This window comes from Netta rufina, assembly GCF_964035555.1.
Source record: "Netta rufina genome assembly, chromosome: 14".
Lineage (NCBI taxonomy): Eukaryota > Metazoa > Chordata > Aves > Anseriformes > Anatidae > Netta > Netta rufina.
Window position 1 is genome coordinate 2465737 of NC_140137.1, and position 15894 is coordinate 2481630.

Below are 15894 nucleotides of genomic sequence, written 5' to 3' on the forward strand. Positions count from 1 at the left end.
TGCAATAGATAGGTTAAGTGTGACATAGGATACTAACTCAAGTTATCTCTGGCAAAATATGTGGATTTTGCATCCCTTGGGGCAGCATCATAGGAAGGAGCAGAAACTGGATCGGTGATGGCAATAGGAGGGGAAGAGGGAAAGTAAGCAGTATTTGAGATCCAGTAGGTGCACATAATACGAGGATTTTTCTCCCCCCATGGATGCTGGCAGCGCCTTATAAGTAACAGATAGCGAGGAGCTGGTATTATCTTTACTCCGAGCAGAGCTGAGGCAGCTGACCATGCCGCGCTCCCGGCACTTCGCAGCGCCTGCCACTTCAGCAGAAGGCTGGGAGCGATGAGAGGTGCCTAGAGCCCGAGCACCGGTGCCCGCAGGTGAGCAGCTGCGCGGCGCGCTCGTGGGGCGGCTGCACCCAACTTTCTCGTCGCTTCTCTGCACGAGTAGCGGCGCCCTCCCAGCGCTCCCGCTTTGCTCCCGGAGGCCGGGAGGGTCCGGGGTGGGGGGGTAGGGGGTGTCCCAGCCCGGCCCTGCTCCTGCGAGCCCACGCGTGGCCCGGGCAGAAGCGAGAGCTGGGGAAGCTGTCCCGGCTGCAGCGCCCCGAGGGGCTGCGGGGGGCGTCCCCGGGGGACACCGGGGGTCGGGGGGGAGAGTTCGGGACGGACACGCAGGGCACGGCTTTGGGGCCCTCCCCGTAAACGCGGCGCCCACCGGCAAAGGGCGTGGGACAGCGCCGGGGGGTGTGTGTGGGGGGAAGCAGGTCCCTAAACCGGTTTCCTCGGGGTCTGGCCCCAAACGCAGGTTACCTATGGTTAATTAGGATTGCAAAGCATCCCTGGCCCCATCTGGCTACATGCATAGGCTACCGGCCCGGCTCGGTAGGTGTATGCGGTCTATAGGCGCACACGCGTAGTGCTGCATCTCCTACGTTTCCAGCTAGCCTTCATTCATCTTTGTGCCGCGATTCAATGCTTGATCAAAGGTTGAACGCTAACGCGAGCCGCCTGTATTTTTGTAATGCACGGCCCTTAAAATAGAGTGTTTTGTAAACTGTAGGTGTCAAAAGGTTCCCAGTCCAGTCGTCCCCCTCTCTCCCCCCTCCCCCCCCCCCCCGCGCAGCCGTGCAGCTACCCCCTCCAATAACAATAATGCTGCAGATTGGAGAAGGATTTGAGGCTGCAGCCAGAGAGAAAGGGATTAGGGCGAGAGCACTGAAAGTTAAATTGTGCTGCATATAAAAAATGGGCGGATTGGTCTCTAGACGAGAGTTTGGTACCACCTTCCTTTCTAAAATAAAATCTCTCTGGCATGAAGTCACAGCCTATTTCACATCCGGTTTACCCTGGGACGTATTACTACTGTCTTGCTAAAGAGAAAGCTTTTGTTGTAGAGAGCGGCGGCCGGAATACCGGCAAGGGAGATTTGGCTTCTAAAAGCCCGGAGGAGCGGAGCAGCGGCGACGCCAGCAATGGCCGAGGCGGAGTGAGCGGCGGGGCCGGAGCCGCGCGGCCGAGGCGGAGTGAGCGGCGGGGCCGGAGCCGCGCAGCCTCCGCGGGCGGGCGGGGACCCCCGGCACAACCGGGCAGCAGACCCGCGGGGCTCTTGGCAAGGGCGGCTGCACTCGAGCGCACCCCCGAGCGCGCCCCGGCTGCTGCTGCTGCGGGCTCCGCGGCCAGGCGCGGCTCCTCCGCCCGCTCTCCGCAGGTACAGGCGGCCGCTGGCGTTTGCTTTATTGCCTCTCCCCCCCCCCTTCCTCCCTCCCTCCGGCTGGAAAAGCCGCAGCGATCGATGGGTGGTTAAATGTATTTGGGGTTCTTTACCTTTGAGCGCGGACGGATTTGCACCGCTCCCCTTGGAAAAGGTTTATGGGGTTGGGGGCTTTTTTTTTTTTTGCCCTTTTTTTTTTTTTCTCCTCTCTCTCTCTCTCGAGGGAGGCGGTGGGAGGGGTGGCTTGCTCAGGGTGAGGGGGAAATACAAAGTTGAAATGCCGGGAGGAAAACAAGTCGCGATTTGCACCTCAGAACTGTGAAAATCTCTCACCGGGGGTCACAATGCATCAAAATGCCTATTCTTTTTTTTTTTTTTTTTTCTTCTTTCTTTTTTTTTTTTCTTTCATTTTCTTTTTCCTTTTTTCTTTTTTTTTTTTTTTTCTTTTTCTTTTTCTTTTCTTCCTTCCAGTGAGCGCTGCTGGAATTCTCCCAGACGCGTGGCTTTCTCCCATTTTCAAGGGGAAAACCAGCGCTGGTTGCACAGGCGGTGCGGGCTGGGGGAGGCCGGGGGCAGGGGCTGCTGCTGTCTGACGCTCCGTGCAAGTCTTTAACGTTTGTTTTTTTCCAGCTGCAAGAAACTTTTCCTTGTCCTGGGTTTTCAGTACCTTTATGGGTTCATTGAAGCAGGGGCTGGTGTTGGGGGGCTTGGAGGGGAGCGCATGCAGAGCTCAACAGATCAAGATAGTTCAAAATAATTCACTTTCCATTCCTTATCCCAAGAAGGCTTTTGCAAAGGCAGAAGTTGGCAGGACTCGGAGAAAGCAAATTTTGAAGCCACAGATGTTGCCTCTCTCTGTAAGGGGCTGATCGCAGCACAAGTTCAGATGCAGTCTCATTCCTGAAAATCATTATTCCTGCTTTCATGCCACATTCAGCTCCTTCCCACCCAGTTAGGTTAGCTTATCCCCACTCGATGCTTATCTGATGATCATTTGTCTTTAAACGTATTAATTATATCTCACTGCTTACAGGCAGCTTTGTAATGATATTTTATTGATTTAAAATGTCTCTGAGAGCGTGCAGTGAATTGGGGTAGCTTTATTTAAAGATACAAAACATTTCCATGAACAGTGCTTCATATTCTCAGGCACTTGGAAAACTCCACTATCGTGGGGAAATTACAGGCTTCAGATTTTGTTTATTTAATGTAATGAATGTTAAAAATCGACTGGATTCCTGCACACAGTATAGATATGTAAAGAGATATGTAAAGAGACCTGCAGCATCTCCTGGGGAATCAGTTGAATCTGGAACACCAAACCTACAAATACCAGCTAACTTTGTATTTTATGATTTGTTGGAAAGCAAAAGAAACGTTCTGGGTTTTATTACTTTCTACTCAAAGGTAAGCTGAGAGTAACTCACTCTGGGGAGAGGACAGGAAACGTTTGGAGAAGAGGAAAAGGCTGCTAATGCAAAAACACTTCCTTGCAGCCATCAGAGACTGGTAGAGACCTAGGAGATGGTGTATAAGCACATGGTTTCTTTATGAACTGAGTCCTTTAGCCTGACAAAAATGTTAGTGTGCATACCTAGCAGTAGATTACAGTCAGAATCTGGTGTTTGTAACTCCTTCTCTGACACAAATATTTTAGGGAAGGGGGAGTGGTAGAAAGAAAGTCGCTTCCATCACACCAAAGTGAAGCGGGGGCTGAGATGGAAGCACCGTTCTCCTCAGTCACACAGGCACATGCTGATACCTTCCAAGAGCTGTGGAAGGACTCAGGCTGCTTCAAGTCAAACAAGAAACAATTACACTCATTCTCTGGAAACATTAGGGAGCTGCCTTGTCACTTTTGCAATACAGGAAGAAACTGAATAAGAACTCTCACAGACTTGGGGGACAGCAGCTTTAATTCGTAATTGTTTTTAAGTTCAAGAATAATGCTGACAAGAATGCCTCCTTACCACAAAATAAATCCCACCCAAGGCTTCCATGTCCAAAAGCAGAAGGTAAACAAAACAGCCATGGCCATGCTCCTTTATACTGAATGACATGAAATAGAATATTGTGAGGTCATTGTCTGACATCAAATTATTTTGTAAAAGTTGCGTAAACTGGATGTTCTTTTTCCACTGTACCTGTTTTAATGCAGGAGTCATTGATGATTATTTTTCTTCCAGTTTCAGAGTCCGCCATGAAGAGAATCCTGGTGCTTTGTGACTGCCTCTGGGCCTGGAGCCTCCTCCTAAATGCACTGACTGAAAGAAGGTGAGGAGATACTTTTTAACGCACCTACATATTTTAGGAACCTTGCTATTAAATAATATAGAAGCATAAAGCAAATATTTCAAGGGCTGTACTACTACTCAGTGTATTGGGGAAAGTTAATCCCTGTTCAAATCCCAGCTAAATCTAAGAGAAGATTGAAAGAAAACTGCAATTTGTTTGCGTAACATCTTTTTTTTCTTTTTTTTTCCTTTTTTTTTATTTTTTCAATATTGTGAATGAAAAAAAGCAAAAGCTATCTGAAACAAATTAAACTACCTTTAAAACACCTAGGCAATTCTTTATACTCTTACAGAATGACTGCTCAGAAATAAAAGTTTCTTTAGAGGAAAAAAATGTAATTTAGCTGTTTTTTTTTTTTTTTTTTTTTTTTTTTTAAATTAAAGTGCTACTTATTAACTTTATTATCCCTACAAGCAAGGAAAAACTTTTATTTTTTGGTTGGGTCAGGATTGTGACCTGATTTAGTACCTGTTCTTGCAAAGCCAAAGCAAACCTTCCTGGGGAAGGGGACTGTTTGAATAAGGAAACATTTGCAAACTCAAACACCCAAACAGTTGATGCATTTGAAAGGCAATGCTGTACTGAATCTCTATGAAATACATGTTGAAGTCACAATCTAAAAGTGACTATCATTTGTAATTGTATGACAGCTTACCTAACAACTAATAGATTAACTAAAGACTACAAAGCAGTTTGGAGTATACTTGAAGTACTCTATTCAATTCAGAATTCAGTAAAGGGATTCGAGAAGACTCACAAATATATTTCTGGATTTTAAAAATATTAAAGTCCCACCAATAATGATACGTAATGACCAAAAAGTATTAGCAGTTTTGTATTGTCAGTAGTGATACCTAAAGGATGTATTTGGTCTTGATGTTCATAGTGTCTTCTTATACACTAGTGGCTCTAGATAAACTCTTCTTCCAGCTACCCTGAAGTATTTAAATATAAAGGTGTGGGCAAAGGGGCAAAGGTTCATCAGCACAAGTGTTTTCTCTTGGGGAGAGGAAAAAAAAGAATAAAAGCAGGTGATGAATGCAACAATTGTCATCTGGAATAAAGATAACATTTATAAGAAATAAATTTATCCTGGTAATATATTAAGAAAGGTGAGATTTGAAGTATTCACGAAGTATTTCATTTGGCCTACCTAGAGAATTTTGTGAAACTGTGTTTAGCTGTATCTGTACCTATATATGTGTAGGCATATATCTATTGTATTTGTAATGTATGCAAGTCTATTCTTAATGTGAGAATTTAAATGCATTTGACTAGTATTTAAAAATTCTATGGTGTGTCACTATTATAATGACCTGTAGATGGAGTTAGTGCACAGTGTTTTATTATACTGTGGTTTAATATGAACACAATCATATACAGTCACATTTTCCTCAAGATGTACATAATTTACATTAAGTTTATCTGTTTTAAAGTCATTTTGTCATAGTAACTTTGCTTGCCTTTTCTTCTGGATCACTGTTAATTCTTTAAGAAAAAAATCATCAAATTAGATAAAGTGTCTGTGATGCAGAACAGTCTTTCCGTATCATTCATTCTTTTCATGAAAAATAAATTAAAAAAAACAACAACAAAACACAAAACAAGCACACAAAAAAAAAAAACAAAATGGCATTAAGAATATTTTAACATGACTATTTTGACTGAAAAATTACAATCTCTGTGGAATTACAGTATACTTTATAGGTATACAAATGTTCAGATTCTTCCTGTTGTGACCATATGTCAGTTAAAAGCAGACCTAATGGTGCTTTTTGCCTCTGAAAAAATGGTGAAAGGAACAGGTAAGGGTACTGACAAATGTGTCAGCAAGAATGGAAGCGGTGTATTGTATTGCATCCTTTCATGTTGCACTGTCACTAAACCATCTTTCTGATGCCGCTCCTGCAAATATACACATTTATTTACCCCTAGAATTTCTGAAGTGTTATTATATCCTTTTGCCACCTTTATCCTGATGACCTTCTGCTATCCTTGAGATATGTACGTGCAGCAGCTTGTTTACTGGTGGTGAGTGGTAATATAGAATTTAATCCTGTGAAAAGTCCTCTGTTGCAATTCTACATAAGATGTATGAGAAAAGATCCTTTGAAAGATACTGCTCAATGGAGACAGCAGGAGAACTTGTTATTTGGTAACATATAGGAAAAATTAAAAAATAACATCTGTGACTTAAAATGCAACTATGGGTATAAAAAATAAGTATAGACCAACCTGATTTTTATCAAGTGAAATTATATGATATATGGCTAGAAGGAATTCATAGTATTTTTATTTTTTTTAAACTGTTAGAGATTTTGTCTTCTTCGTTAGGAACAATGATGTGTATGCATTAAAACACCCTGAAAATTGTTCTCAACAGTCACATACTCTGAGTGTCAGTTTTAAAATTTGTCCAAATCTGTAGCATTATTTATTGAAATCTGAACTCCAAAATAGCTTGGAGGCATTTCCAGAATATCTATATTCACAGTATCAGTGTACCTTTCCTCCTTCTTTCTGGATTTGATACAAGTAAGATGATTTGATACACACGAGATACACAAGGATACCTGACTGATGTGGTTTACATAAAATAATGTTGCAGGTATTTTGACAGAAACATATTATTTTGAATATCAGTAATATGCTTTGCAAGGTGGTCTTCGCTGGTGAAAGCAGGAGTGACTGGCAGAGCACTGAGACCCATGTAGCACCAGAGCTGTATGGATAATAGGCTGCCTAAAGAATCAATTGTGTGGCTAGAACTGATCCTAACAGAAGCTTTTGGTATTGAAATGTTGATCCAGTTCAGCAGCAAGTGTGAGAAAGTGCTGTTTTGGAAGGCAGCACTTTGTATTTCAGTTGTGATGACTACACGTGTTGATAATGGAAGTCTTCCCAGCATTGAATGAAAAAATAGTACTGGGTTTGGCTTTAAGACAACTGTAAGCAATGATTAAGGGAATTATCCATGACAGGGTGTTTGGTGAAGGTTTCAGATTTACAAAAAAAGTTTGATTCTTATGCCATTTGCAGCAGACAGAAACCAGCAAGCCCAAGGACTTCATTCTGATTTCTACTGATGGAAGTAAGATTTTGGTAGCAGAGTTCAAAGAGCTTAATTCTATCCGCATTCAATGAAAATTTCAGGACCTTTATCTGAGTTAGAGATGTACATTAGGGATCTGTAAGTGAAGCTTTATAGACATGATAAATTTCCATATCAACAGATGATTCCATTACACATTTGTAAGGAAAAGTTGGAGACATTCTTCTGAATGAAATCACTAGAGAAAAATGGGAAATAAGGCAAAATTATATATTGTTCTATGAAAGTATACACTCAAATGCTTTACTTGTAAGGATATCTTTGTGGGGTTTTATTTTTGTTTTAGCATTTATTTTCAGTACTTAAATATCAGTGTTCTAAACTACTGTATCTTTCTTATGCAAACCCTTTATGACTGTATTGAATTAAACACTTTTGCTGTAAATGAGCCTTTTACTGAAGAACATGTTGTAATATTAAAAACATTAATTAATAATGAAATAAACATTAAGCAATTTAAGTTATATTTGCTCACCGTTTATGGAAAGGTACTAGTTTCGTAAGATTTTACTAAAAATATACAATTAAAAAGAAAATGTTTAAGTGAAAAGACCCTATAAAGCTCTATATTGTAGTTTTATGGAGGAGATTTTGTGACCATAAGTCAGTAGTAGTAAGATTAAACACGTTTTGGAATTATTGTTTTGTAAGTTTATTGGTTGATTACTGTTTTTCAATTTTAACTGTTCTGTACTTCAGCTATGGGCAAACCTCATCACAAGATGAACTTAAAGACAACACCACAGTGTTTACCAGAATATTGGACCGTCTGCTGGATGGTTATGATAACCGCCTGAGACCAGGACTGGGAGGTGTGTTAAAATTTTAAAGGTTACATGCTTAAGAAAAATCAGTTAAAATAATGTTATTTTTCTAAGATATACTTACTTTCATTCAACTTATATATACATAAAATAATGCTGATATTCAAATCCATTTTTTTCACAAGTGCCATTCTGTCTTCTACATACTGTTTTCACCCATTTATGCACTCAAAAAGAAGAAAATGGTTCACAATTCAAGAAGACCTCTGAATGCTTACTAAACTTTCAAATGTACGAAGAATAAAAGATGTGATCTGACAAATGAGAAAAGTTTATGAATTAGGCCAAAACAGCACCTCCAAATATGCAAAAATCCTACTCACTGTCTTCATAAGAGGACTTGTTTTTCAAAGAGAAAACATCAATCAACCTTAGTCACATAAATGTCTCAGAGAAGTTTGTAAGTTTTTGGGGGGTATGTCAGAATTTGTTTCTTTAACATTTTGTCTTCACAGGTTGGTAAAATGTCTTTCTTCTGCTCTTGGAGCTGAATCCATAAAAAGGTATAAAACCACATAGCAATTACATCTTTATAAAAATGTTGTTACAAAGTCTACTCTTTATCAGCATCTCTACATTCCAATTGACTCTGACATGTTCTTCAGTGATATCAGTCCAAAACCGGGTCTTAAAAAGACGTTATTCATAAAGTTGGATATTTTAAATGTCTGTTATTTTAAAAATATGTTCTTTCCAGTGCATGGAAAGGACAGCTTTATTTCTTTTTTTCACATATCACTTTTTTTTTTTTTTCTTTTGGATTGTCCAAGTAAAACAAAACAAAGCAACCCACCCAATCCACAAAGTATAGTTCAACTGATTTCATATACTAGTTTTCAGGAGAATTGCATTATAAGAATAACAGGGCATTGCATTAAGAATTTTGATATCATCTCCTGCAGATGAAAAGAAAGATAATTACAAGTAAGCTTATTCTGTGACTCATGACTACCATCATGCAATATTTCTTGAATTGTGAGACAACTTCTTCTATAGTTTGATTTCATTGACTTCAAGGAATGGCTAGAGATAAAAATCTGTTTATAAAGTGTCCAGTAAGAAACACACTTAAAAATGGGTTGGTCTGTATTCTTTTTGTGTGCAATTCCAGATAATACATAAAATACATATAACTTTTTATCTACCAGTACTTTTGCCTGTTTGCTTGAAATCCTTCAGATTAGTGTAAAAATAAATGCTCCTTAATCTTTGATTAATGCAACAGTAGAATTCAGTAAGCTACTATATCACAGTAAATAAGCATAGCACAGAAGGCAATAAATAAATAAAACTCTGTAAACTGTTTAAAGTCTGGTACATGTCTACAAGAAAAATCTGAGAACACAATGATTGCTTCTATGAGTTTTGTAGCTGTTATGATGATTTGTGTTATAGCTACTAGAAAAGCAAACAAAAGGAGATGCAGGGAAAGGAATTTCTCTCATTCTTCTCTCATTCTCTGGATTGCAATTTAGAGAATTCAGCACTTCAGTGTAGACACTTAGGTATGGGTGTTTACAAATATGTTTTATGAAGTCAAACTTCAAGGGTGTATTAGAAGAAAAGGTCTGAATACGTCATGAAAGGATCACTCAGTCCAGTTAAAATTCACTCCTTACTTAGAGACTATATTATGTAACTGCTTCTATAGGAGGAAATGAATTTCTTCACAAACTTTAATAGCCTTTTGCATCATTAGAAGTTAAAAGCAAAAACGAGCAGAGCACAGGGGATACAAAGTGGAGGAAAGGCATAATTGGAATGGTTTCTATGAGCTAAGAACCTCAAGATGATGCAATTTTGATATATTTGATTTAGAGACTTTATATGATGGGGGAATATATGCTGAAATGTTCCATATATAGAAATATCCAGCAAGAAGTCTAAATCAATGTATCTGTTTGGCAGGTTTTTTAGAGGTGGAAGTTCAACAACCTTCTGTTATAGCTTGCTGCAAGTTTTAAATATATGTGAATTATATATATGTGAATATGTAATAGCGGTTTCCTTTTTGCTCTCAGCAGTGTCACCGATGGCTTCTTATTAAATATTTAATCCAGACCAGGATTTTTATTTACTATTTTTATTTACTAATACAAGAACATTTTTAGATTTACAGAATTAGGCCTAAGACTCATTCATTCTGTATCAGTTATGATGCGGCTCTGAGAGAAATTAAGAAGCCAGAGACCCTCATATTGACCCTGACATATCCTGGAAGCACAACACAGCCCAGAGAAAGCAGTCTAGGAGGTTTCTGGAGAGCGTGGAAGATAGCTTCCTGACGCAGCTGGTTAGTGAACCTACCAGGGGTGGTGCCCCGCTAGACCTTCTCTTCACAAACAGAGAAGGACTGGTGGAGGATGTGATTGTCGGGAGCTGTCTTGGGCAGAGTGACCATGAAATGGTGGAGTTCACTATTCTTGGCGAGGCCAGGAAGGGGATCAGTAAAACCGCTGTATTGGACTTTCGGAGAGCTGACTTTGAGCTGCTCAGGACACTAGTTGGTGGAGTCCCTTGGGAGGCGGTTCTGAAGGGCAGAGGAGTCCAGGAAGGCTGGGCGCTCTTCAAGAGGGAAATCTTAATGGCGCAGGAACGGTCTGTCCCCACGTGCCCAAAGACAAGCTGGCGGGGAAGAAGACCAGCCTGGCTCAACAGAGAATTGTGGCTTGATCTTAGGAGAAAAAAGAGAGTTTATAATCTTTGGAAAAGTGGGCAGGCCACTAGGGAGGACTTTAAGGATGTAGTGAGGCTGTGCAGGCACAAAATTAGGAAGGCCAAAGCTCATCTGGAGCTCAATCTGGCTACTGCCGTTAAAGATAACAAAAAACGTTTCTATAAATACATCAACACAAAAAGGAGGACTAAGGAGAATCTCCATCCTTTACTGGATGCGGGGGGAAACTTAGTTACAAGAGATGAGGAAAAGGCGGAGGTGCTCAATGCCTTCTTTGCCTCAGTCTTTAGCAGCAATACCGGTTGTTCTCTGGATACCCAGTACCCTGAGCTGGTGGAAGGGGATGGGGAGCAGGATGTGGCCCTCACTATCCATGAAGAACTGGTTGGTGACCTGCTACGGCACTTGGATGTGCACAAGTCGATGGGGCCGGATGGGATCCACCCAAGGGTACTGAGAGAACTGGCAGAGGAGCTGGCCAAGCCACTGTCCATCATTTATCAGCAGTCCTGGCGATCGGGGGAGGTCCCAGTTGACTGGCGGCTAGCAAATGTGACACCCATCTACAAGAAGGGCCGTAGGGCAGACCCGGGAAACTACAGGCCTGTCAGTTTGACCTCAGTACCAGGGAAGCTCATGAAGCAGATCCTCCTGAGAGTCATAGTGCAGCACTTGCAGGGCAAGCAGGCGATCAGGCCCAGTCAGCATGGGTTTATGAAAGGCAGATCTTGCTTGACGAACCTGATCTCCTTCTATGACAAAGTGACGCGCTGGGTGGACGAGGGAAAGGCTGTGGATGTGGTCTACCTTGACTTCAGCAAGGCTTTTGACACCGTCTCCCACAGCATTCTCCTCAAGAAACTGGCTGCTCTTGGCTTGGACTGGCACACGCTTCGTTGGGTTAGAAACTGGCTGGATAGCTGGGCCCAAAGAGTCGTGGTAAATGGAGTCAAGTCCAGTTGGAGGCCAGTCACTAGTGGCGTCCCCCAGGGCTCGGTACTGGGGCCAGTCCTCTTTAATATCTTCATCGATGATCTGGACGAGGGCATTGAGTGCACCCTCAGGAAGTTTGCAGATGACACCAAGTTAGGTGCGTGTGTCAATCTGCTCGAGGGTAGGAAAGCTCTGCAGGAGGATCTGGATAGGCTGCACTGATGGGCTGAGGTCAACTGCATGAAGTTCAACAAGGCCAAGTGCCAGGTCCTGCACCTGGGGCGCAATAACCCCAAGCAGAGCTACACGCTGGGAGAGGAATGGTTGGAGAGCTGCCTGGCAGAGAAGGACCTGGGAGTGATGGTGGATAGTCAGCTGAATATGAGCCAGCAGTGTGCTCAGGTGGCCAAGAAGGCCAACAGCATCCTGGCTTGTATCAGAAACAGTGTGACCAGCAGGGCTAGGGAGGTGATCATCCCCCTGTACTTGGCTCTGGTGAGGCCGCACCTCGAGTACTGTGTTCAGTTTTGGGCCCCTCGCTACAAGAAGGACATGGAGGTGCTTGAGCGGGTGCAGAGAAGGGCAATGAAGCTGGTGAGGGGCCTGGAGAACAAGTCTTACGAGGAGCGGCTGAGGGAGCTGGGCTTGTTCAGCCTGGAGAAGAGGAGGCTCAGGGGCGACCTTATCGCTCTCTATGGGTACCTCAAGGGAGGCTGTAGCGAGGTGGGGGTTGGTCTGTTCTCCCACGTGCCTGGTGACAGGACGAGGGGGAATGGGCTTAAGTTGCGCCAGGGGAGTTTTAGGTTAGATGTTAGGAAGAACTTCTTTACTGAAAGGGTTGTGAGGCATTGGAACAGGCTGCCCAGGGAAGTGGTGGAGTCACCATCCCTGGAAGTCTTCAAAAGACGTTTAGATGTAGAGCTTAGGGATATGGTTTAGTGGGGACTGTTAGTGTTAGGTCAGAGGTTGGACTCGATGATCTTGAGGTCTCTTCCAACCTAGAAATTCTGTGATTCTGTGTGATTCTGTGATATATACATATTATGTTAATGAATTTTACAGTTAGGCACAGTGTAAATCTTTTTACTCTTGATTACACTATAGCAGTCTTCTAATTATCCAAAATTATCTATTCTCTATTCCCTGTGCATTCTGAGAATCAGTAGATGAAGCAAAACAATGCAAGGTATAGCTACTTTCTCCTACAGAAAGGGCCAGATTGCAATAAGCTTTGTGCTTATCCCTGTAAGACCTCTCCTTACGTACTATAATACTGCAAATATATACACCCATAGAAAATCAAATTATGTGCTTGAACAGAAGCAGAAAAGAGAACGTTTCTCTTTTTTTCATCTACAGAGGAAAAGGTATATGATAGTTTCTTCAGTCTGTTTGTTTCCCCTTTCTTATTTGTATACATGAAGAATTCAGTGACAAATAAAGGTTTGTTTACCAAAAAAAATTGTAATGAATTGTGAAAGGGCTTTGATCTTGATTTTGCTCTACTTGCTTGCAAGAGTGATTTCCTCCTTTTTGAAATAAAACCCCATGATATTTCTATCTCCCAAGTTCACAAACTTCCTGTTACTGAGTGGGGTGAATAGTTTCATTGTTATGTGGAAATATCGTGGTGGAGCAGATCGTAGTGGCAGCATGAAATCTGTAACAAGCTCCTGGTGAGATCTCATTATAAAGATACATTATCAGAGCTATACAGTATATTCATTGGTAAGAAAGGTGAGGTGTTAAGATAATGAAAAATCTAGAAGAGTTGAATTTTGAACCACTCTTTCACCAAGTGTGGAGTCAGTGCTGTATTACTTTTAAATCATCCTTTTTCTTTTTTAACATCTTTTGAGGTATCACTTCAAAAAGGAAAATGAAAAAACACCTATGGTCCATAAAGAGTAAGGTAATCAATGTTAGTATTTGCCAGATTATCTAATAAGTCAATACCTGAAATAAAGTGAACAGGTCTGAGCATTTTGCCATTAAACAAAGAGTTACTTCTCATTATAAAGAATAGTTAAAAAATGAAGTATGTAACTCATGGGGAAAAATTATTAAATATAATTGAATATGCTAATTTGAAAAAACGACATTGTGGCTAAATTTAATCTGATTTTACTTTAAAGGAAACACACACAGTACTTTGTTATGCATTGACACATTTACACCTGTTATCAATAATTATTGATATAAATTATGTTATTTAGACGCTAACAACCTCCGTATGTGGGCACAGTCACTTAGTCAGGCATCGCTAGGAAATAGCATCTGTTGCATCCATCCATAAACACGGACAAATAACTACATTTACAGTTACTTGTGCTTGGAAAACAGAACTTTTAAAATTAATCTAAAAACATTCTGAATCACATTAGAGGACACCTATTTACTCTACGAGAGGATAATCATTTACAAAAAGCAAGGAGGATGAATTTTATAGAGTAACATATTGAAAATGAAAAAGAGGAAATCATGTTAGACATTAAAGTATAAATAAACTGTAAGGTCACTTGGGTAATATAATTTTCAGTGAACTATTTAGGTCGTAGAACTAGGAGTGACAAGATGCTGTCCTCTTTTCAAACACACAGTCCTGAAGAAAATAAAGGATCAGATAGTAGTGGAAAGGAGTCAAATAAAGAGGAAAAGTGAAGTTAATGTTTGGTGACCTCTCTTGGTAAACCACTATATCTACAGTGGGAGTTTAAAAGAAATAGAAAGCAACAAGAAATGCTGGAAAAAAAGTAAGTTTTGTGGATAAATGAATATTCCATTGACTTTTGTTCTGGATTGTCTTCATGTGGGGAACACATACAGAATCACAGAATTTCTAGGTTGGAAGAGACCTCAAGATCATCGAGTCCAACCTCCGACCTAACACTAACAGTCCCCACTAAACCATATCCCTAAGCTCTACATACATACATACATACGAGCCCTGGGATGCCAGTGAGACAGGTTTGGAATGCCACAAGGCAGAGAGGGCTTGCACAAAGGAGATTCTTTGCACATAGTGCTTGAGATTCAGTAACATGAAATCGAGTTTAGATACAGATTTTTACAAAATTACAAAATTTGCAGTGGAAAAAACTGTTTAATACAAAACTAAGAAGAACTAGAGTGGGTTTGATTAGGCAGATCAGAGTAAATCTTTCTAACTGAAATTTGCTTTTATAGTTTGGTTGAATTGCCATTAGGTCACACCAAATAGATTATAAATATTACTTTAGTATTGAACGGAATTATATTTTTTTGGTGTTATCAGTAAGAGCAATTTGTTGATCTCTCCACTGTGATGTATATCAAAACTGGGTGTGACTGTCCCTAGGTGGAAAGTTGGTCTCTCTTAGGCAATTAATTACTTCCATAGAGTGCTCATATTTAAAATGATGGGGAGTAAACCTGACACTATTATGTTAATTAGGTTTTAAAATTCAGTTTTATCAGAACATTATATATTAATGTATAATAAACTTACCTTTTGATGATTGCGGTCTCAACAGAAATTGTTGAATTTGAACTCACATCTGAACTAACTTAGAGTTTAGTGAAAATATGGTTTTGGTTTGCATGTGCAATAAAAATTTAGTTATACCCAAACGTTTCTACTCTAAATAAAAAGAGACTTTTACTGGGCTCTTACTCATAATCTGGTGAAGAAGCACTAGATATTACATGTAATTCTGTAAAAGTTTAAGGGGCTTATTTTGGTCTTTTTTCCACACCATAGGCACCGCACTGATGTAAAGAGAACAGTAAAAATCTATAAGAAGATCCAAGGAAAATTACTTTGATACAACAGTAAGGAGGTGGGGAAGATAGGAGCAGCTTTGAGCTGTTAATTGCTGTGGGGATAACTAGCATGACACTGCACAGTTCTCAGTCATCGCTTCATAGTGGCATGGACTATGGCAGCTCACTCTTCTCCCTTTTTGGTCTCTGCTTCTGTAAAAGCAGCAGCATAAAATTCTTCTTAGTGTTTTTGCTGTGGTTCAACCAAAACAGCAGCACAACTAGTGTGTTTTTTTCTTAGTAGGAATGGCATCTGCTAAACAGGCATCTAAACCCCTTTCAGTCAAAACCACAGGAAGACTCTTCACCATTTTAACAATTACAGCACGTGCTTAAACAAGATGTGCAGAGGGAGCAGGTGCATTAATAGAAAAAATGGAATTAATTTAAACTATCAAAGTGAGTAATTTTAATAAATGTTGTGCTCAAATTCCAGCAGGTGAGAAAGGGAAATAGTTAATGTATAGTTTCCTATGATTAATGGGCTTATTTCATGCTGTTAAAATAAATCTTCTCATTTTGTTCTCAATTTGTAATCCAATCAC

At 40.6% G+C, this 15894-nt stretch overlaps 1 protein-coding gene across 2 annotated transcripts in view; it reads left to right on the plus strand.

The window, feature by feature from the left end:
- Positions 1-1308: 1308 nt before the first annotated feature.
- GABRA1 (gamma-aminobutyric acid type A receptor subunit alpha1) overlaps positions 1309-15894 on the plus strand; it is a gene marked incomplete at both ends in the record, with an annotated part of 42007 nt that continues 27421 nt past the window's right edge. Inside the window, 3 exons of one of the 2 annotated variants that reach the window (XM_084295492.1) lie at positions 1309-1386; positions 3914-3981; positions 7814-7926. In XM_084295492.1, the coding sequence (XP_084151618.1) occupies positions 1309-1386; positions 3914-3981; positions 7814-7926 (259 nt within the window). Of the gene's footprint in view, positions 1387-1622; positions 1705-3893; positions 3982-7813; positions 7927-15894 lie in introns of those variants that run through there. The other variant, XM_084295493.1, reaches the window with a different exon arrangement.